At 40.8% G+C, this 21,338-nt stretch overlaps 1 protein-coding gene across 4 annotated transcripts in view; it reads left to right on the top strand.

Annotated features, from left to right (window-relative positions):
- Window positions 1-20,632, top strand: part of LOC140206313 (uncharacterized) — a 33,301-nt gene extending 12,669 nt beyond the window's left edge. For 2 of the 4 annotated variants that reach the window (XM_072274648.1, XM_072274647.1), the window contains exons 6-9: window positions 2,450-2,630; window positions 4,926-5,108; window positions 8,520-8,717; window positions 11,644-11,767. In XM_072274648.1, coding sequence (XP_072130749.1) covers window positions 2,450-2,630; window positions 4,926-5,108; window positions 8,520-8,717; window positions 11,644-11,745 — 664 coding nt within the window. In that variant the 3' untranslated portion in view covers window positions 11,746-11,767. Of the gene's footprint in view, window positions 1-2,449; window positions 2,631-4,925; window positions 5,109-8,519; window positions 8,718-11,643; window positions 11,768-20,421 lie in introns of those variants that run through there. The other 2 variants (XM_072274649.1, XM_072274650.1) reach the window with 2 other exon arrangements.
- Window positions 20,633-21,338: the final 706 nt, after the last annotated feature.

Below are 21,338 nucleotides of genomic sequence, written 5' to 3'. Positions count from 1 at the left end.
CTAAACCTTCCACATCCTTCCCATAACAAGAAGACCAGAACAGAACACAATACTCTAAATGCGATGTAATCAAAGTTTTATAGAGCTGGTTATCAACTCAAGCAGCAACTTTGAGGAATCTATGGATGTGGACCCCATGATCCCTCTGTTTCTTCATACTATTAAGAATCTTGCCATTAACCCTTTAATCTGCCTTCAAGTTAGATCTTACAAAGTGTAACACTTCACATTTTTCTGGATTGAACTCCATCTGCTACTTCTCTTCCCAGCTCTGCATCTTTTCAATGTCCCATTGTAACCTGCAAATACTTTCTGCACTTTCCACAACACTTCATGTCACATCTGCAAACTTACTAGCCCACCCTTCCACTTCCTCCTCCAAGTTATTTATATAAATCACAGAGTATATCACACTCCATCAACTACCACCCTTTGCCTTCTCTGGACGAGCCAATTCCAAATCCATGCAGGCAAGTTTCAATGGATCCTATGCTTCGTGATTTTTTGGAGCCCATCATGGGGAACCTTGTCAAACATCTTACTAAAATCCATATACACCACAACCATTGCCCTACCTTTATCAATTTGTTTCATCACTTCTTTGAAGAATTCAATAAGGCTCATGCCAGATGACCTGCTCCTCTCAAAGCTGTGCTGACTATCCTTAATCAGACTATGCTTCTCCAAATGCTTGTAAATCTTGTCTCGAAGAATCCTTTCCAATAGTTTGCATACTGCTGAATAATACTCACTGGTCTATAATACCAGGATTATTCCTACTATCTTTCTTGAACAAAGGAATAACATTTGCCACCCTCCAATCTTCTGGTCTTCCTCTGGTCCTATCATCGCCATAAGTCAGCAAACTTCTCCCTTGTTTCTTGTAGTAACCTGGAGTATATTGGAAGAATGTAGAAATCTTACTGTTTGGAAAAGTTTATAGGCTTTGGAATAGAATATTTATCTTAATTCTCAGTTCTGATGAAAGCCTCTGTATCCAAGTATTAACCAACTTGAATTCCGGATTTTCAGCTTTTATGTTTTCCTGATGCCTAGATTTCGGAGTTGAGTGGCGTGAAACTTCTTAAGTAATTACTTAGAGTGTTATGACTTAAAGCAGTGGATGTTGTCTATATGGACTTCAGTAAGGCCTTTGACAAGGTTCCACATGGAAGGTTAGTTAGGAAGGTTCAATCGTTAGGTATTAATATTGAAGTATTAAAATGGATTCAACAGTGGCTGAATGGGAGATGCCAGAGAGTAGTGGTGGATAACTGTTTGTCCGGTTGGAGGCTGGTGACTAGTGGTGTGCCTCAGGGATCTGTACTGGGTCCAATGTTGTTTGTCATATACATTAATGATCTGGATGATGGGGTGGTAAATTGGATTAGTAAGTATGCAGATGATACAAGGATAGGTGGTGTTGTGGATAATGAAGCAGGTTTTCAAAGCTTGCAGAGAGATTTAGGCCAATTAGAAGAGTGGGCTGAAAGATGGCAGATGGAGTTTAATGTTGATAAGTGTGAGGTGCTACATTTGGGTAGGACTAATCAAAATAGGACGTACATGGTAAATGGTAGGTCATTGAAGAATGTAGCAGAACAGATTGATCTAGGAATAATGGTGCATAGTTCCCTGAAGGTGGAATCTCATGTGGATAGGGTGGTGAAGAAAGCTTTTGGTATGCTGGCCTTTTTCAATCAGAGCGTTGAGTATAGGAGTTGGGATGTAATGTTAAAATTGTACAAGGCATTGGTAAGGCCAAATTTGGAGTATTGTGTACAGTACTGGTCACCGAATTATAGGAAAGATGTCAACAAAATAGAGAGAACACAGAGAAGATTTACTAGAATGTTACCTGGGTTTCAGCTCCTGAGTTACAGAGAAAGGTTCAACAAGTTGGGTCTTTATTCTTTGGAGCATAGAGGGTTGAGGGAGGACTTGATAGAGGTACTTAAAATTATGAGGTGAGTAGATAGAGCTGATGTGGATAGGCTTTTTCCATTGAGAGTAGGGGAGATTCAAACAAGAGGACATGAGTTGAGAGTTAGGGGGCAAAAGTTTAGGGATAACACGGGGGGGGGCACTTCTTTACTTAACAGAGTGGTGGCTGTGTGGAACGAGCTTCCAGTAGAAGTGGTTGAGGCAGGTTCGTTTAAAGAAAAATTGGATAGCTATATGGACAGGAAAGGAATGGAGGGTTATGGGCTGAGTGCAGGTTGGTGGGACTAGGTGAGAGTAAGCGTTCAGCACGGACTAGAAGGGCCAAGATGGCCTGTTTCCGTGCTGTAATTGTTATATGGTTATATAGACTTCTTTGCTTCTCCCTGTATGCATCCTTTGCAGTCATAGAAACTGTATTGTCTACATTCAAAGCATTTTGAATTAAATTGTTTTCTGTTTTCTCCTTAAAAGATTTTCCTTTGTGACACTTGTTTTTTTTTCCAAGATCTTTTGTTTCAGTCCAAGAAATGGTTCCATTGATAGCTGACAACAAAGAACAAGACTTTAGGACAGATACTGAACTACAAAATTGGATTCACATGAAACTTTCAAAACGGGTGGATGATAAGCCGCTGGCTTTTAACTTGACTTATGTAAGCAGATACCTCACTACGTATGGCATAAAGGTGTGGTAAGATAAATTAACTAAAGTTATTAATCTTTTATCAATAGAAAACAGTAAAAAGTATGGAACTTTTGGAGAAAAATAAATAGATACCATGCTTGTCTAAAACATTCCATTAGGCATATTCCATTGTGACCCTTAAGCACTTTGTGAGGCCCCCTTCACAAGATTCCTTTCTGCTTGACTTCAATTGGTGCTATGAATTTTATGATCAATATTCACAAGTGCTGCTAGACAAACCAATGGTTTTTAAAAAGACCATTGGAAGTTGCAACTTGAAGGGTAAATTATTTTTTTAACATTTTTTACTTTGGATCTTAGTTCCACACTAAATTTGTACACCACTAACACTCTTCCAGTTGCAATCTCTACTTGGACAGTTTAACAAATAACGATGAGTTGGAACACAAGAAGGAGGTGGAGAGCTTAGTGACATGGTGTTATGACAGCAACCGTTCTCTCATTGTCAACAAAAGAGCTGGTCATTGACTTCAGGATGGGGGTGGTGCTCTTGCTCCTGTTTATATCAACAGTGTTGAGGTTGAGAGGGTTAAGAGCTTCAATTTCCTAGGTGCGAACATCATCGATAGCCTGTCCATGGCCATGAAAGCTCACTAAAGCCTCTGCTTCCTCAGGAGGTTAAAGAAATCTGGCATGCCCCTCTCACCTCTTACCAATTTCTATTGATGCACCACAGAAAGCATTCTGCCTGGATGCAAAGTGACTTGGTATAGCAACTGCTCTGCAAGAAACTGCAGAGCTGTGGACACAGATCAACTCATCATAGGAACCAGCCTCCCTTCTATGTACTCTATCTACGTTTCTCAAGGTCTCAGTAAAGCAGCCAGCATAATCAAAGACCACACCCAACCCAGACATTCTCTCTTCTCCCCTCTCCCATCCAACTGAAGATACAAAAGCCTGAAAGCACACACAACCAGGCTCAAGGACAGTTTCTATTCCACTGTTATCAGACTCTTGAATAGACTTCTTTTCTGATGAGATGGACTCTTGGCCTTACAAACTACTTCATTATGATTTTACACTTTATCATTTACCTGCATTGTACTTTCTCTGTAGTTTTTACATTATATTCTGCATTGTTATTGATTTACCTTATTCTAGCTCAATGTACTGTGTAATGATTTGATCTGTGTAAACAGTATGAGAGGCAAGCTTTGCGCTGCATCTTGGTACCTGTAATAATGGTAAGCCAATACCAAATGCCAATCGCAGACCTGGTTGACATCTAGACCATTTGTTTTTGCTGCTGCTCCTTACTGCTGAATGCCTCTTGGAAACTACCAGACCCCACCGAGCATTGTAAATAAATTGCATCCTAGGCCCAACTAGACATGTCCTATACATGACTTGCTAGGTTCATGCAATGTATACATTGAGATTGTACCCAACTTGTCTATGGTCTTATTAGTGTACTGATTTATTTTAAACTGACTTCTGTATTTTGACTTTTACCACTATCCCTTCTTCAGATGGAAGTGTTTAGTTAAAGAACATTAGTATTCAATTTGTCCAGCTGTGGTATACTGAAACTACAGCAATCCCCATGAATTGGTCAGCTCTGCAGTGTTTGGGATTAGATTTAAGGGCAGCCGACAGTCCATGAGGAATGTGGTGGTTGGTGCCAGGTCATGTGCTGGTACTATCTGGCTTCCCTGGTATCTAAGATACTCAAAAGTATCACAGTGCTTTGCTTCAAATCCTGTCTCACTGGCTGTTTATTGTACTGTAATATATGGTCCACCACCAATCAAAAGTATTTTCACTTTTCAGGTCTGAGTAGTTTTGTCATTTGAGCATACTGTAAAATCCCATCTCCTGCTCACTGTATCTAAAGTTGCCTGCTTTTCTTGCCTGGTTTAAGCTTATTCAAACAGAAACAAAATGTTTCCATTTAATTCCAGGTTCAATGAGACCATTTAGTCATAGAGTATGGAAACAAATGCTTTGACCAGCTGAGGTTTTGTTAGCCCTCAAGCATGTATTTACATTAATTCCACACTGATCTCAGTTTATTCTCACCACATTCTCATCTATGTCCGCCCCCCGCCCCCTGCCCCGATTCTACCAGTCATCTGCACTCTAGGGGTAATTACAGTGGCCAAATAACCTTCCCTGCAGGAGGAAACAACATCACTCAGAAAACATGACTCACAGGGAGAATGCACAGAGCCACATGGATAGAAAATTAGATTCTGATTTTGGACTCCCTTATTTCAATATCTTTCCAAATTTATGTGCTTGCAGTTTATTTATCTCTTTGTTTATTTTGCAGTTATCTGTGGACAGAGCCAATAATTTACCCTGGGATAGCTTCACATTAGCTCACACATCATTCAATCCACCAGGTGCTTACTATTACGGCAGTCCCTGGGCAAAATATGATCGCCTGGCGTTCATAGACAATGTAGATTTCAACAGTCTGCAGAAGTGCCCAGTATGGTTGGATAATTTTAAGGTAATATGCATTCAGCTTCTACAGTTGCATGGTAGATTATATGTAACTGCATAGTTTACAACCTGAAGCTAATAATAGTCATGCTGAGTTGCTACTTCACTCTTTTTCTTATTAAACAAATGTATTTAATCATCTATAATACATAAGCAGGCCAGTGATGGAATTCACATGATTATCAATTCAATAATGCATTTAACAAGTATCCGTGGATTAGCTTGATATTGTTAGGATGCCTTGCTCTTCTTTTCAAACTGGTACTATGTTATGGAAATTAATACTAATAAATGGAAATGACTAAGACTTCATATCAAATCAGACATTGTAGGATTAGGTGACAATCTCTGGTGGGAAGTACAAAATGTTGATCACAGTTGCTGTGTTATTGATCAGGTGCCTAGTGTTTCTAAATACTCTAAAACTGTTCAACATACAGTGTGCTGGAAACATCTGGCGAGGTTATTGAGCAGAAAGTTGCAATTTGTAATTATAGCTTTACTCCAGATGCAGCACAAGCTCTTATGAATTTTTCCAGATGTAGGTATCACTAGAAAAAAACTTATTTTTATTGCCTATTTCTAATTGCCCTTGAGAATGTTCAAAGGTTCATTTATTATCAAAGTATACAATTCTGAAATTCTTCTTCTCCAGATAGTCACAATACCAAGAAAGAAAAGAATGGTAGCACCATCATCAACCCCCAAATCCCTCCTCCCTGCAAAAAAAAATAAAAACCGAGCAGGCACTTTGATCCCAAGTCCAGCTCCCCTGCAGACAAAAAATAAATGAGAAAGATCAGGAAAAGCACAGAATACAAAAAAAAACCTATAAGACTGAACAGGAGTCCATAGTCCAAGTCATATCCAAAATGTAGAAAACCTGGACAACATTCTCCCTTTCCGTAACAGAGCTATCTCATCAGCAATTTGAAAAGGTAGCTCCCCTCTCCGTAGCAGAGTGATGGCTCCAGCGACAGTGATCCGGAAGCAATAAAAAGGCAGGTAGCCTTTCTCCCTCATTGCTTTAATCGGCAAACAATGGAAAATTGTTTGCGAAATGGAATTGTGCATCGGCTCGCAGCCTTCTCACCATGAGGTTCCCACAACCCGCCTCTGCCTCCTGGAATCCCCTCGGAGAGTGCAGACACCGAAATGATCTCCAAACCGCAAATCACAGGCTCCAACATTTGCAGAATCACATTCAAGATGAAAACAAATATAAAAGGCGTGAAGTATATGGTTTTATGATCTATCCAGAAGATGTTGACCAATCAATATCCTTGAAGACCTACCGTCCTTCTCATCAAAGTGCTCTTGGAGTTGTACAGTATCTAAGCCTGATGGACAGGGACTTGAGAAGGAACCTACAGGGTCTGTGCTGCTGCCCATATTCTTTCTGGGTGGTCATGTATGTGGGAGGTACATGTACATGGAGTTGCATAGGAAACTACAGTGCATTTGTGGGTGGCACACGCTACAGATACTTTGGAATAAATGCATAGCAACTGGACAGAATATCAGTTAAATTGGCTGGTTAGTTCTGGCAGTTGTGAGCCTCAAGAAAGTAAGTTTTACTCATCCAGGCAGGAAGGTAGTGAATCAGAATCAGATTAATTATCATTGGCATGTGTCATGAAATTTGTTGTAGTACTACGACCACTTGACATGTTAAATTAAATCAGTAGTGAAGAAGTGTTCATGGGTTCAATGTCCATTCAGAAATTTGCTAGCAGAGGGGAAGGAGATGTTCCTGTGTGTGTTGAGTGTGTGTCTTCAAGCACCTGTACCTCCTCCCCGATGGTAGCAATAAGAGGAGGGTAAGTCCTGGGTGATGGGGGCCCTTAATGATGGATTCCACCATTTTGAGGCATTTTTCCTTCAAGATGTCCTGGATGCTACGGAAGCTAATGCTGCATCTGAAATGGTGGGGGATATCCAAGATTTCATGAAACAAAAAAAAAACAACAGGTCCTAATGACTCTGTGGTACAGCAATCTTGCTCTTAGATCATCGATTTTACTTACCAGAGACCATATGTTGGTCAGCAGAATAGTCAGTAGTGCTAACCAGAACCGTCGTCTCCTTAAACAAACTTTTAAATCAGTGTGGTATCCTCTCTTTCAGTGTCTTAAAGGGGAAATGCACCAGCAACCAGAGGCTGTCCAAGTTTCATTGACTTTGAGTAGCGATAGATTTTTAAAAATCACCTTAAAATGATGTCACTTACTGCATAGGCTGTGGCTGTAGCTGTGGATTTCAGCAGTACCAGTCTAAAACGGGAAAAGCCTTGAGTTGGCAGGTGGTGAGGCATGTGGATACCCAGCTTATCTTGCTTGTGTAGCTATAGTAGTTATGGTAGGGAACTGCTGAAGATAATATGTCAAAGCTAAGTGATTAATGCCTGGCACATTTCAGAGTACCTGTCCTGGGCCTAGTACGCAAGTCCAATTGCGAAGAAAACACAACAGCACCTCTACTTCCTTAGGAGTCCGCAACGACTTGGCATGTCATCTAAAACTTTGACAAACTTCTATAGATGTATGGTGGAGAGTATATTGACTAGCTGCATCATAGCCTGGTATGAAAACACCAATGCCCTTAAATGGAAAATCCTACACAAAGTAGTGGATACAGCTCAGTCATCATGGGTAAAACCCTCCCTACCTCTGAGCACATCTACATGCAGCGCTGTCGCAGGAAAGCAGCATCCATCATCAAGATCCCCACCATCCAGATCTTGCTCTTTTCAATGCTGCCATCAGGATGAGGTACAGGAGCCTCAGGACCCACAGCACCAGGTTCAGGAACAGCTATTACCCCTCAACCAAAGGAGATAACTTTATTTGCCCCATCACTGAAATGTTCCCCACAACCTATGGACTCACTTTCAAAGAGTCTTCATCTCATGTTCTCAATATTTATTGCTTATTTATTTATTATTATTATTATTATTTCTTTCTTTTTGTATTTGCACAGTTTGTTGTCTTTTGCACACTGGTTGAACTCCCAGTTGGTGCTGTCTTTTGTTGATACTATTATGGATTTATTGAGCATGCACACAAGAAAACAAATCTCAGGCATGTATATGGTGTCATATACGTAATCTGATAATAAATTTGCTTTGAACTTTGAACAGCCTACACATAAATAGCTCTTACTACATGCAGGTGTGGTCTTCATTTGTTGAGGAGATGTAGCTGTCCTTCCATTTAGGGGAGATTAATTTAAGTCCTTTTGTAGATGAAATAGAAGTACAGAATATGTGCCATTGCAAAGCAGAGGGAGTAATTCAGATGACCCTTGGTCCAGGTTGGTTAGTGGAAAGTCGCATATGTTTAAGGATTTCAGAAGCAGTTAGTTCTAGGTTAAAATGCTGCAAAAACATTTTTCTATAGGGTTTCTTTAAAACCCACAGTCATTTCCAGGACGGGTTTACAACAAGTACCTCACTGTGATTATCCACCTTCGTGAAGTCACTTGCTCCACACTGAAGGCTGATGCACTGAAGTACGAAATGAAGGAGCAGGCCTGGACTGCCTTACAGGTGTTTTCTAAAGGTTACTGCAATACCGCAGTTTATCACCTGCCACTGTATCAAGGAGCTCCTAATCAGGTATGAATTTTTTGTATATATAAAAATACAGCATGCAACATCACATCAACAATTACTGCTGGCCTCGAGATGTAGATGTAGTTCATTTCATTTGATTTACTTGGATATTTGTACCAGCATGACCACTGCAAAAGGAATGGTCAGGAGTGGTAAATAGAAAACCAAAACTTCAGAAGTTCTGGGCAATCCAGGCCAAGCTTCACTGTTTAAATTCTATCTGGTATCTAGATTGCAAATTAGGAGATGGGGACCTAGATGAATAGAATTGCAGGAGGAATACAGATTCCTCCCAGTTCCCATAGCTATGCCTCATAGATTATCTGTCCGCTGCGAATTATCCCATAATGTCAGTAAGAAACAAGTCTAGGGGCAATTGCAGAGAAGTTGAGGAATGAAACCAAAGTATTGCTTTGGTGGGAGCTGGACGATACCCCATGAGGCAAGTGACCTTGCTACTACAAGTACTAATGGTTCAGGACAGATTAAATCCTTTCAGGACCAACTGCACCACTAAAGAATTAGAACAGCTCAGGAACTCCTATAAAGAGAATTAAAACATTTTATAATTCTCTTACTGAGAAATTAAATTTGTGAAGAATTGAATATTTTAAAATCATTGCCAATGTGATTCCTTAAGGAATCCCAAAAACATTATGAAAGGCTGTAAAATCATCAAGTCAAACATATCCAACATTAAAGAAAAACATCAACTTTTGTAGTCTGATGTCAATGGAAACATTCCCCAGAACTCAAACTCAGTAATATACCTTTAAATTCTGTATCTGCTTGTATGATAAAAAGTTAATTTCATTTTGCATGGCCACAATTAATTTGTATTGCCACTCTGACCTCCCCAAGAAAAGTGCAACACAGCATAAGCTCATAAACAGTATTAATTAACCTCCAGTAACCTACCTGGAAAGCTTGAAAACCTTACTGTACTCAAACTGTACATGATCTACTTCATTGTTTCAAAAAAGAACAATGTTTACAAACTTCCTTCCACATCCCCCCGCCCCATAAAATGGTCTGTATTCTATTTACTAAGAGTTTGTTTCCCAACTGTTATCCTCATTTATGCAAAAATGAAATTTATCGAAGTACATATAAAATAAAAAGATCTAGAATAGACTATTCTTGGACTTCCAGCCAGGTACAGATATTAATTTTAACCGACATTTCAATGACAAACTTTGCCATCTTCATCAGGGATGATCCCAGGCATGGCTAGTTCGGTGGTATATATCCCCCCCCAGTCGTCCCTCCCTCCTGATTGGTTAGTCCTCAACTAATCAAGTTTCCACTGTCCCACCTTGTTTATAATCGAATTCCAGTTCTTACTTAGAGTGAGACCTTTGTCTTTGTTAAAATTCTTATTCCCTGGTTTTATTTCAATGGATTCCTTTACTGGGCGGTCCCAAAAGCCAATGGTGCGGCGCAGTAGTTTTTTGTTGAAGTCAATCCTATGGCTATTGCAAATGCAATGCTCTGCTACTGCTGATTTCTCCGGGTAACACAAATGGATGCCTCCTATGTTCCTTGATGTGGTTGGAAGGATTGCCATAATCCTGAAGAAATACCAGATTAATACCATCCACAAACCCGTAAGGAAGCTCAAATCACAGTTTATGAGGGTCGAAGGTGACCAAGGACTCAGGACGGCTAGCATTTACAGGATTGCCTGTGAATGCAGAACAGTGTATATTGGGCAGATGGAAGGCACAGTGGAAACCCACTTCAAGGAGCATAGGAGGTGTATCTGTTTGGGTTATCTGGAGAAATTGGAGACAGCAGAACATTGCATTTGCAATGGCCGTGGGAATGATTTCAATGGCCTGGTGAAGAAAGCTATTGAAATACGACTAGAGAAAAAGAATTTCAACAAAGATGAAGGTCTCGCTCTAAGTAATCACTGGAATTCCATTGTAAACAAGGTGGAACAGCGGAAACCTGATTGGTTGAGCACTAGTCAATCAGGAGGGTTGGATGACGAGGGTATAAATGCCACCGGACTAGACATGCCCGGGCATCATCGCTGCTGAAGGTGGCAGAGTTTGTCATTGAAATGCCGGTTAAAATCGACACTTGTACCTGGTTGGAAGCCCAAGAAGAGTTTATTCTACAGTACATGTATGTCTCCATATCCTATGCTGAGATTCATTTTCCTGCAGTCATTCAAAGTAAATGTAAAGAAACAGAATAGAATCAATGAAAAACTGCACACAAAGCCAGACAAACAACTAATGTGCAAAAGACAACAAACTGTGCAAATCCAAAAAAAGAAAACAAAGTAATAGAGATTAAATAAATACATGAACATTGAGAGCATGAGTTGTAGAGTCCTTAAAACAGCATCCATAGATTGTGGAACCAGTTCAGTGCTGGGGTGAGTGAAGTTATCTTCTCTGGGTCAGAAGCCCGATGGTTCAGGGGTAATAACCGTTCCTGAACCTGGTAGCAAGGTTCCTGTACCACCTTCCTGATGGCAGTGGCAAGAAGAGAGCATGACCTGAATGGTGGGGGTCCATGATGATGGATGCTGCTTTCCTGTGACAGCGCTCCAATGTAGATGTGCACAATGGTGAGGAGGGCTTTACTTATGATGGACCGGACTGTATCCACTACTTCCTGATTCACAGTATACTTGCAGTTGTAGGTGTAGGCTCTAGCTTTTCAGCTAGTGCCTGGACTACCATTCTGGACAAGTAGTGCAACCTCATTTCTCACTATTTAACATAAATAATGGGTGTAGAAATCCAGCTTGGGTTTACAATTGCCAGCTGTTGCTCTAATATTTTTGCCTGGATCAAAATACCATAAGTGGCTTATAACAGGTGGCTAAAGCAATAGCATGAACTGTACATGATGAAATTCACTTTCTCCATCAGTCCTGATTCTAATGCTCTTCACTTTTTCTTTCATGCAGGATGTCTTGGCTGCGTTAGCAAAGGGAGGCTGTCAGAGTATTCTGGATGATCTTGTACATAAGAATACTGTAAGTGTCATGAGAAAAATAAGGGACACTTAGTTTGAAATGCAATTCCCTTAAATGTATTTTCCTGCATAGATTTTACAGCTGAGGGGTGCGTCAGTGCTTGTCCGTATTGCGGATGGAAGAAGGGATGAAGAGCTGGCAAGATATTCTGAATGTGTAAGCATAGTGTTGACTCTATTTCAGTTTTACTTTCTTTTTCTATTGCTTCTCAGCATTAGAACATTTTAAAAGCTTCCTATTCTTATTAGGTGAAAATATGCCTTGTAGATTTGGTCATTCCCTGTCCTGCAGTTACATCTGCCTACAACACTGACAGATTCTTCTCAAATGAAACTTGCAATGATAATATCGAGATTAAACTTTTACTTTACTAAGTTAACAGAAGCAGGCTAACAAGGTTAGTCATTTAAATAAGTGATGGATAACCATCTTCAATCTAATTACCATCTTTATCATCCATATTAAAATATTCATATACTGAACTTTTAGCAAGTGTGGTTCCGGTTACATTGAAGTTTATCTTATACACATATATAGTTTTTCAGCGGGTTCTAATTATTCCTTTTCTCTTAAAGCATATCAATAGATCATATTTGTCACCTGAGCTCATCGAACAGTATGAACCAGAACCCAATAATGTGTTACTGAGACAGCTGATTCCTGCTGGCTTGCCTGTGGGAGAGTTCAAAACACAGTTATCTCAGAAATTCAGAGAGGTATGAAGATTAGATTAGAAAACTTGTCAACATTGAAATTAGAGTGATGTGCCTTTTTCCCCTAAGCATGTTCTCAATGAAAGATTGAAAACAGGGGATGTTCAAAGTCAGATTTATTATCACTGATAATCTGTCATAGATCTTGTTGCTTTGCAGCAGTACAGTCCAATGCATAAAAACTACTGTTACAATAAGAAATATAAAAAGTGCAAAAGAGCAAAATGGTGAAATAATGTTCATGGACTCTTACGGAATTTGATGGCAGGGGGAAGAAGCTGTTGCAAATCATAGTGTGCATATTTAGGCTCCTTGTGGTGGTAATGAGAAGAGGGCATTTTCTGTCTGGTGGGAGTCCTTAATGATGGATGTTGCCTTTGAGGCATTGCTTTTTGAAGATATTCTCAATGGAGGTGGGGTGGGGTGGGGAGTTCTATTGCCCATGATGAAGTTGGCTGAGCCTACAACCTTCAGCAGCTTTTTCTGATTCTGTACATTGGCACCTCCATACAAAATTGTTGGTACTGAAGAGACACAATGCCTCAAAATCCTCGATCTAGATTTCCCTATGACAGACGAAGAACCAAAATAATGAGCTTGTCAAGCCTATAGCATTCCCCATTGAATCATGAGGATTCCGCACTGTACAGGGAAAGCAAAGATATTTGACCATTTGCTTTAATAATTCAGAAGTGTAAAATAGTGAATCAAGCTTTCTATTCCAAATCTAACATCCATTAAGTTTTTCACCCTTGGTACAAACTACTTTTGTTGGATGTAGGCCAGATTGACCAAATCTAACAATTCTTGGCAACTTCTTCATCTACCCTTATGGTCCCCTGTGGAATTATTTCCTTGCCATCATTTTAGCTGCACACATTAGCTAAATTCTGAACTACCATCACATCCTCAAAAATAAATTTCACTTTACTAACCCTGAACTTCCAATAACAAAATGCCTGTCTTATGAGGATAGGCTGAGCAAGCCAAGGCTTTTTTTTTCCCTCTTTGGAGTGGAGGAGGATGAGAGGTTACTTTGTAGAAGGTGTACATGATAAGGGGTATCGATTCAGTGAATAGCTAGAGACATTCTTCAGGGCAGAAATAGCTAATGCCGGGGAGCCTGATTCTAAGATGACTGGAGGGAAGCATGGAGGAGGGAGATATCAGAGGGAAGTTATTCTCTAAACACCGTGGTGGATGCGTGAAACATGCTGCCGAATGTGATGGAAGAGGCAGATATATCAGGGACATTTGGGCATTTAAGGCTACTTAAGTGTGTAGGGATAGATTGATCATAACAGTAGGTTAAAAGGTTGGCACAACATCATGGGTTAAGGGCCTGTACTGTGCTCTAATATTCTGTTCTTAAAAAAAATCGCAACTATAAGAAGATTGCACCAGAAAGTGATGACACTTTGTGTACAGCTGCGAAGGGAATCATCAAATTTTCTCGTTTAGAACTACTACAGCTGAAATCCACAGTTACAGCCACGAGTACTTCAGTAAGCAAAATCATTTTAAGATGTTTAAAAAAAAATCTATCAATTATAAAAATCGGCAGATCCCAGACTACAGGTTCAGGTTGTGAGAGTAATTTAAGCAAAAGGAAATGTGGAAAGCATGCTGGGCTGCGAGTACGATTGAAACGCAGATCCTTTGGACACCACCCCCTCCCATACCCTACTATCCTGCAGGTGAGTAATTGATTACCTCAGAACAAGATTGCAGTATCCCACAGTAACATCAAGGTCTGCTGTGTACTTTGCTTCAAAGAAACATGTTGCACCCCTATCATTTTGGGTGCAGCACAACAGCCGGAGAGCTTCACAATGCACAGAAGAGACTCTCAAAGCTAGAGAAGGTGGAGCTTGTTTCAGGATTAACTCATCATGGTGCACGGACATGGCAGATCTGTCCCAGTCCTGCTCACCCAACCTGGAACACTTAATGGTCAGGTGTCATTTATTTTATCTACGGAGGGAGTTTTCCACTGTTATCCTGGTAGTAATGTACAGTACAACACCAAGCAGGCACCGGAGGAGCTGAGCACTGTGATCAGCTGTCATGAAACAACACACCCTGATACCTTCCCTATCATTGTGGGGAATTTCAACCAAGCCAGCTTATAGAAGTCTCTGACCAACTACTACTAACATATCACTTGTGGAACCAGAGGAGCCAAACTGTTCCCAGAAATCTATGTTCTCACTTTCAAAAACCCTTCACCTCCTGTTCTTGATATTTATTGCTTATTTATTATTACTAATACTTAGGGTTTCTTTGGTGTTTGCAGTTTGTCTCTCGTACATTTTCTGTCCATCTTATGTGCGATTTTTCCATTGATTCGATTGTTCCTTTTAATTGTCCCACAAGAAAATGAAGCTCAGTGTTGTATGTGGTAATATGTTGGGTAGTAATTTTACTTTGAACTTGGATGTTACCTTGTGGGGTCCTCATTATTCAAAACAGTCAAGATTTAGTATCTCTGATCTCCATTTAGGGATTGCAAACACTTTCAAACAGTTTTTCTGAGCAACAGTCCACAGCGTTTTCTGCAATCCAGGTGCCACATGGGGAATCCAGGTTTGTACCTCATGCACAAAATAAGCCAGAGATTGTGGCTTGGCAAACTGTTACAATGAGGCTCTTCAAGCCACCTGCTTTTCAATGTCTGATCTTAGCCTCATGTCCATTTTCAATTATTGGAGTCACTTCATTTAAAAATACCCCTGTAATTCAATTACTCTTCAGTAAGATACACTGGTGCAGCTAAAGTGTTCTCCCTTTTTTGCTCATCTTCATTGATTAGAATTGCATCTCAAAACTGTTTTTCTTCTTTGGAGGTAAATTAATATCACTGCAGGTCTACCCAGACCCATTTGCAAATGACTTGTCTCCTGCTCTCCCAAAGACTTTCTATCTACACAGCACAAGTCAGCATGATCTACAGTACTGTGAAAAAGGCTTAGGCATATATAGCCAGACTTTCCCCACAGTATTTGTGAATGGGGAATAGAGTGTGAGTTTATAAATCTGGCAGGAGCAAAGGATGCTTGAAATGGCAAAGATGGAGTACTCTAGGAGGGTGTGGAACACACTCAGCCCAGAGACACCAGGCAAGGTCATTTGATTCCAAACAATGGGTGTATTCATTACAGAGTTTCTTTGATAATTCCCACTCCTCTCCTATGTCACAGTCCTGATTCCCCTTCTCCCTGACCACAATAGAGTACTGTACCAAATCAGAATCAGGTTTATTATTACTCATTGTCATGGTTTGTTTTTTGTGGCAGCAGTACAGCGCAATGCACAAAATTAGTACAGCTGTAGCTACATTCTCCCTTTCAAACTGGGCATAGAGTTCATCTGGTAGTGAAGCATCGCTGCCATTTATGCTATTGGGTTTCACCTTGTAGGAAATAAGGTCTTGCAAACTCTGCCAGTTATCATACATCTGATGTTGCCTCCAACCTCATTTGGAATTGTCTCTTTGCTCTTGAAATAGCACCACCACCCCCACAGAACAGATCCATCTTTTTCCACATTTACTTTGAAATTAATAGTAGTATAAACCATAGCTATAGTGTTCCCCTACACAAACTTCTGGCGCCTGCTGCTGCATTCCTTATAGCAGACGAAGTACCCCACTCTCTTGTTGGGACTTCTATGCACTGATTAGGCAAACATTCCTGAATACATTTGACAAACTCCATCCTATCTGTAACACCCCCCCCCCCTTTAATCCCACCCACTGTCTAAAACAGAACCCCAGGATATTGAGCGGCCAGCCTTGCCTCTCCTACGACCAAGTCTCTGTAATGGCTACACCATGTGTTGATCCATGCTGAATTCATCTGCTTTACTTCATACTTCTTGCACTGAAATATATGCAGCTCAGAACATTAGTTGCACCATGCTCAACCTTTTGCTGCTTGACTTTGTCTGAAGTCTTAACCTCTTTCTCCACAACCACTCCACTACCTGTTCTGGTTCCTATCCCCCTGCAACTTTGGCTTAAACCCCTTGGTGCAGCACCAGCAAAACCTTCTGCCAGGATATTAGTTCCCCCTCCAGTTGAGGTACAAACAGTCTCTTCTATACAGCTCCCCACTTCGCTGGAAAAGAGTCCACTGATCCAAAAATCTGACATACTACCTTCTGCAGCAACTCCTTAGCCAAGCGTTAAACTCTAATCTTCCCATTTTTGGCCTCACTAGCATGTTGTATGATTATGAAGATACACAGTCCTCTTTTATTGTCATTTAGTAATGCATGCATTAAGAAATGATACAATATTTCCTCCGGTGTGATATCACAAAACACAGGACAGACCAAGACTAAAAAAAACTAACAAAACCACATAATTATAACATAGATACAACAGTGCAACACTACCATAACTTGATGAAGAAGTCCATGAGCACAGTAAAAGTTCAAAGTCTCTCAAATGTCCCACATCTCACGCAGACGGGAGAAGGAAGAAAAACTCTCCCTGCCATACCCGACCATGGTCCAACTCCGAGTCATCCAAAAACTTCGAGCTCTGATCAGCTCTCCGACAGCGAGTACTGAGCACCATCTCTGTCCGAATGATTCGACCTCCTCCTCAGTCACCAACTGCAGGCAAAGCCAGGGATTTTGAGGCCTTCCCTCTGAAAGATTCCCGACCGCACAGTAACGACAGCAGCGAATGACTGTTTCAGAAATTTTTCCAGATGTTCCTCTGTGCTTTCACATCCCTCTCCAAAAAATCAGAATTGTCCACAGCCCCTATTTAACGGATACAATATCATTTTTCGCTGGAGGGCTGCGCACGCACAAAGCGCTGCTTTCTCTCCTCCCAAGATAGGTTGCAATCCTGAGATCACAACCCTGAAAGTCTTGTCCTTTAACTTAACACCCAACTCACTTTGCAGAACCTCCATCACTATTCCTACCCCTGTCACTGGTACCTACATGGAACATGTCCTCTGGCTGCTCACTCTCCCACTTAAGAATGCTGAGGACTTGATCCAAGACGTCTCAAACCCTGGCATCCAGGAGGCAATACACCACCTGGGAATCTCGTTCTCGCAACTTCCATTCTGTTCCCTTAACTAACAACTCCCATATCACCACAGCTTGCCTCTTCTCAGCCTTTCCTTGAGTGCTGTGACTTTCCTCTGCATTTGCCCCTGCCAAAAAAGTACCCAGTGTTATTGAGGGGAATGGCCATAGGGGTACACTGCATTCATTGTTTTACCCTTCTTCCCCCTTCCTGTCATCCAGTCTCCTGCACTTTGGGTGTAACTCCTTCTCTACATGCCCCATCATACCCTCAGCCTCCCAAATGATCAGGAGTTCATCCAGTTCCAGCTCCAATCCCCAGAATGCAGAGTGGTAGAAGCTGCAGCTGGTTGTACTTTTCAGTTGTAGTCTTGTCAGGAACACTGGTGATCTTCCTGCAAGAGCATTCAACTATTCTGCCTGGCATCCCCACTGCTCACTCAAGCTTCTCCTTCTGAAGCCTCGAAGAGATAAAGCATCAACTAACCACCACCATTCTCCACTCTAATGATGGCTGCTCCACTTGCCCCTGCCTTATTTTGTTCTTGCCAATCAATCCTAATCGTCAACTACTCAAAACACAAATCTACCACGAATCAATGCCTTGTGTACCCAATTGACGAATCTGAGTGAGCCACATATTCTCATGCTTTGGATCACTGAGTGGCTGCTGCTCAAAAAAAAGTACTATGTAAAAGTCTTACACACCCTAGCTATCTGTGGCTAAGACCTTCATACAGTACTGTAGAATACTCTCCACTACCTGGATAAATGCAACTCAACAAGCCAAATGCCATCCAGAACAAATGAGCCCACTTGTTTGGTCATCAACTACCCAAATCATTTCCTCTGCAACAATAATGTATGGACTGCAGGATTAAAAACAAAACTGAAAATTGCAGTTACCCACATACTTAACTTCCCCAACTTCCTATCAGGATATACCTGGATATGCATAGTAACTCCCACCTCCATTTAGACTTAATATAGCTGGTTATTGGTCCAAATCTCACAACTACTCAGCACAGAATTAGTAATACTTTCACCAGGACTCTAGGGCTTTCAAGTCATTCAATCTCCTTTAGAAGCAGTTACAAGATGCTGGCCTAGTCAGGAATGTTCGAGCTGTAAAAATAAAACAAACTCCATCTCTACCTTATACACAAGTACCGTCACAGCTCAGTAGAATATTAAAAAAGGATGAATTTCATTTTTTAAACGCTCCGATGTTATAGGTAGTGAGGTGGTAGTAGAGATAAGCTCCCACTACTTATTAAACGCTCCCAATGTTTAGCATCTCAAATAGCTTCTGACAACCAAGTCCAACTCCTGAACTTTACATGTGGCTTAGCTACTGAACCTGGTAGAACTGTTTCTACTGACAGGAGAAAGGGTAAAGGCAGTTACTGGTGCCTTAAGACCAGTCACTTCAGGCCAATGGGGCTCATCAACCGTGGTTGGCAGCTCACCTATGAGAATGAAAACTCTGATCTCGAACCTCCACTGCCTTGTGACTATACTCACTCATTGGGGTGGCTTTGGGAATAAACAGAGGGAAAAATCTGGAGCTGGAGGCCCTAAGGCAGTCTCATCTTGAGTTCAATGCTGACTGGCAGCTCCTGGTGCCAAACTGAATAGCAGTGATGAACACCTTTAGATTCATCAGCTGCATGGGGAGGGGCAGCCTGCCACAATGGCAACAGCTTGCTGTCCGTATCACGCACACAAACAAAAAGGGGAATTTATCCCTGTGGCAGAATATTGAAATTACTTCCTCACACCCAGAGACCATTCATGGAATAAAAGGTAACCATTGATACTGCCCTCACCTGCATCTATGTGCTCACCCCGTCTTCCTGGCACCTTAACAGGGATAGAGCTCCTCATCCGCACCTACTACCCCATAAGCCTCCACAACCAATACATCATTCTCTGCAACTTGTGCATCTGTACCTCCCATCCACTCTCCAGAGATTGCTCCCCATGATTCCCTTGTCTATTTGTCTCTCCTCACTGATCTTCCTCCTGGCATTTATCTCTGCAAGTAGCCAAAGTGCTGCACCTGCCTATTTGCCTTCTCCCTCATGTTCATTCAGGGCCCCAAACAGTCCTTCCAGGTGAGGCAACACTTTACCTGCAAATCTGTTGGGGGTCATCTATTGTATCCGGTGCTCCTGATGCAGCCTCCTCTACATTGGACAGACCAGTAATAATTTAGGGGACCAATTCATCAAACATCTCCTGCCAAAAGTGGAACTTCTCAGGTGGCCAAATATTTTAATTCTGGTTCCCATTCCTTTTCTGTCATGTCAGAACATGGACCCCTTCTGTGTCATGATGAGGTCACACTCAGGGTAGAGCCCTAACACCTTGTATCATGGGTAGCCTCCAACCTCCTGGCATGAATAGATTGAATGCAGAATATCATGTATTTAACTTTAGGGGAAAAAAAACAACAAATTGCTATCAACCATTTCAAACATGACAATTAAGTGGAACTGCTGCCAATTTCCTACGAAACGTGTTCACTGACCTGCATTTCCATACCATTCTAAAACAGATGGTGTTATTTGGCCAATTTCATCCTCAAGCAGTCATCCACTAGTTCAGAAAAAGTAACTTCCAATTTAACAGGAATCATCATTCTAATGTTTTTAATGCAAAATATTAGCAAGTGGACAAAACTGCTAAAAATGGAGTGAATGAACAAGAACACTGAGGGATCAAGTTAAAAATCAATAGTTGCAAAAACTTTTATACCAGGGAATTTAGAAATATAACAATGAACTATTATAATTTTCCCTATCATTCCATATGTGAATCAAAAGTCAGATAATTTCATAATCAATTAATGAACTGCTCAGTCTTACAAAAGAAAGCTACATGTTGCAAGTTATGCAATGATAGGCTATTGCACTCTTCCTAACACTATTTTTGAACTCTGCAGCTCATGTCAAGTTGAAGACAAGTTCTCTAAAGTTCCAGATTCATACCAGAGGACCAACAAGCATCAGCAAGAAACCAAGCTAATAGTATCGCATACTTTGAGCATTCAACTAATAATAATGCAAGGGGTTTCTTGACAAATTACCCAACTTGTGAAAGATAAGCCTACATTCAAAAAAAAAGTCACCGGGAAAGACACTGTACGTAATGGAAACCGCAAATAAAGTTGAAATAAAAGATTAACTGAGTATGTTACTTTTGTTCTTTGGATAGCCTTGGCAGTAAAGTGGGACTTAGTGTCATGTAATAGGCATCTGGGTTTGGAGTAGGATTTTGAGAGGCAGAGAAAAGCACCTGAACTCTTGTATAAGTATTGAAGCAAAAAATAAAAAACGCAAGCGGATTAGGATCTGTATGAAATTCACTTAATGTTGAATTATGGGATCAACTTATGGTCTTTGGTTTGTAGAAATCTCAATCAAATACCAGCCACCCAATTCAAGTAGCAAAATGGACAGTGCTTAAGTAACTTGAATTTTAGCAACTACAAATTTAAACATCTGGAATAAGCAACAGGCCATCTACAAATGAAACTGAACCCAAATGTTTTGGAATGTGCTCTTGTCTATTGTCCACATTTTGGCCGAGTACCCTTACTACTGGAGAATTGGTGAATTCAGATTTTCATGTAGCTCTAGTTTTATATTTGTACATGGCAATTTCAAATTTTAGAACAGTGAAGGGAAGGAAAACCAAGAAAGCCAGTTATTCCAGCTCTTTGTAACCATCATACTCAGACTTACTGAACACCAAAGTTACTGCACACCCTAAGGCTACAATTTCTAGCAACGTGCTGCTGCCATATTGAAAAATGTAATCAGAAACTGAACATATTCAGATGCAAGATAATCCCATATC

This window comes from Mobula birostris, chromosome 12 (assembly GCF_030028105.1).
Source record: "Mobula birostris isolate sMobBir1 chromosome 12, sMobBir1.hap1, whole genome shotgun sequence".
In the NCBI taxonomy this organism is placed as follows: domain Eukaryota; kingdom Metazoa; phylum Chordata; class Chondrichthyes; order Myliobatiformes; family Myliobatidae; genus Mobula; species Mobula birostris.
This window is presented reverse-complemented; position numbering and strand designations above follow the sequence as displayed.